General features: G+C 36.1%; 1 protein-coding gene across 1 annotated transcript; it reads left to right on the top strand.

Moving 5' to 3' along the window:
* LOC106632931 (nuclear GTPase SLIP-GC) lies at positions 1-1,238 on the top strand (the record flags this gene model as incomplete). Its single annotated transcript, XM_014331671.1, is given in 5 exon segments — positions 1-44; positions 154-262; positions 349-479; positions 1,010-1,097; positions 1,180-1,238. Coding segments are annotated over 5 exon segments (431 nt in total), but the record flags the coding sequence as incomplete, so codon positions are not given.

Raw genomic sequence — 1,238 nt, 5'->3', positions numbered from 1 at the left:
AATACCAAGATGTCAAACTGCAGCTGATATTTCTCCAGACAGAGGTACGACATGAAACTATCCAGTTTGTCAGTTTATTATAGCAGAATTTACCTATTCACTCTTCAAATACTAATTCTGTTTATTAACTCATCCATGTTTCATGTTTTTAAGGAGGATAAAATTAAGGCAAAACTCAATAAAATAATCCTAAAGGGGAAGAAAATCATCTACAACAGTCTAACAGAGACAATTGAGAAAAACATGAAAAAGTGCTATGAAGGTAAGAAAACTGTCAGCTTGTCACTGTAATAAATCACAATTGTACATAAAAAAAATGTTTTGACAAAGTTTATTCTTTTCTTGTAGACGCACAAAAAATTTCTGGAACTGATGCACTGAAAAAAATGAGGAAGACTATTGAGACACATGTATCCTTAAATAGGAACATGTATGAGGATGCAAAAAAGACCATGATGAAGAAGATGAATGAACTGATGGTTTGTCAAATTATAACATACAATGAGACCAAGTAGTGTTTTTTCTGTATTTGAGTGCTTTGGCTCAGTCTGAACATTCTCTAAACCAGGGCTAGGCAACTCCAGGCCTGAAGGGCCTGTGTTCAGCAGGTTTTAGATATCACTCTGGGTCAACACAGCTGAATTGAATGATTAGTTTGTTACCAGGCCTCTGGAGAACTTCAGGACATGTTGAGGAGGTAATGTAGTGATTTAAATCAGCTGTGTTGGATCAAGGACACATCTAAAACCTACATGACATTAGCCTTTGAAGCCTGGAAGTTGCCCACCCCTGCTCTCTAAACGTTAGTGAGGCTGCTGTTAATATTTTTATTTTTCAGCATTACAAAGATTTAGTCTGATACGATGGGTTGAACTGAAGAGTGTGAAGTATAAACTGGCCACAAGCACTCTAAACAAACATCTACCCATTAATTTAGATGTTTCAGGTGTTTCTAAACCTCAATATTTGACTTTGGAAAAAGTAATAAAAGCTCTGATGTTTTAATTAGACGATCATCTGTAAGGAACTGGAGGAAACCATGGACCACTCCATTAAACACTCACTCAAGGCATCCACTTTGAGTGAGAGTCTCCCAGGTAAAGAAAATATAGGCTATAAAGGTGAATCATGTATGTTGAACAATGCCAAAGCATGTTTTATTTATTTTTTGTTTTTCAGATGTTTCAGGGGATCTTGAAACTGTGCAGCAACATTACAATGAAGTTAAGCGCAGTCAA

This window comes from Haplochromis burtoni, unplaced genomic scaffold, assembly GCF_018398535.1.
Source record: "Haplochromis burtoni strain Fernald_Lab_line unplaced genomic scaffold, NCSU_Asbu1 Contig_4438, whole genome shotgun sequence".
Taxonomy (NCBI): domain Eukaryota; kingdom Metazoa; phylum Chordata; class Actinopteri; order Cichliformes; family Cichlidae; genus Haplochromis; species Haplochromis burtoni.
This window is presented reverse-complemented; position numbering and strand designations above follow the sequence as displayed.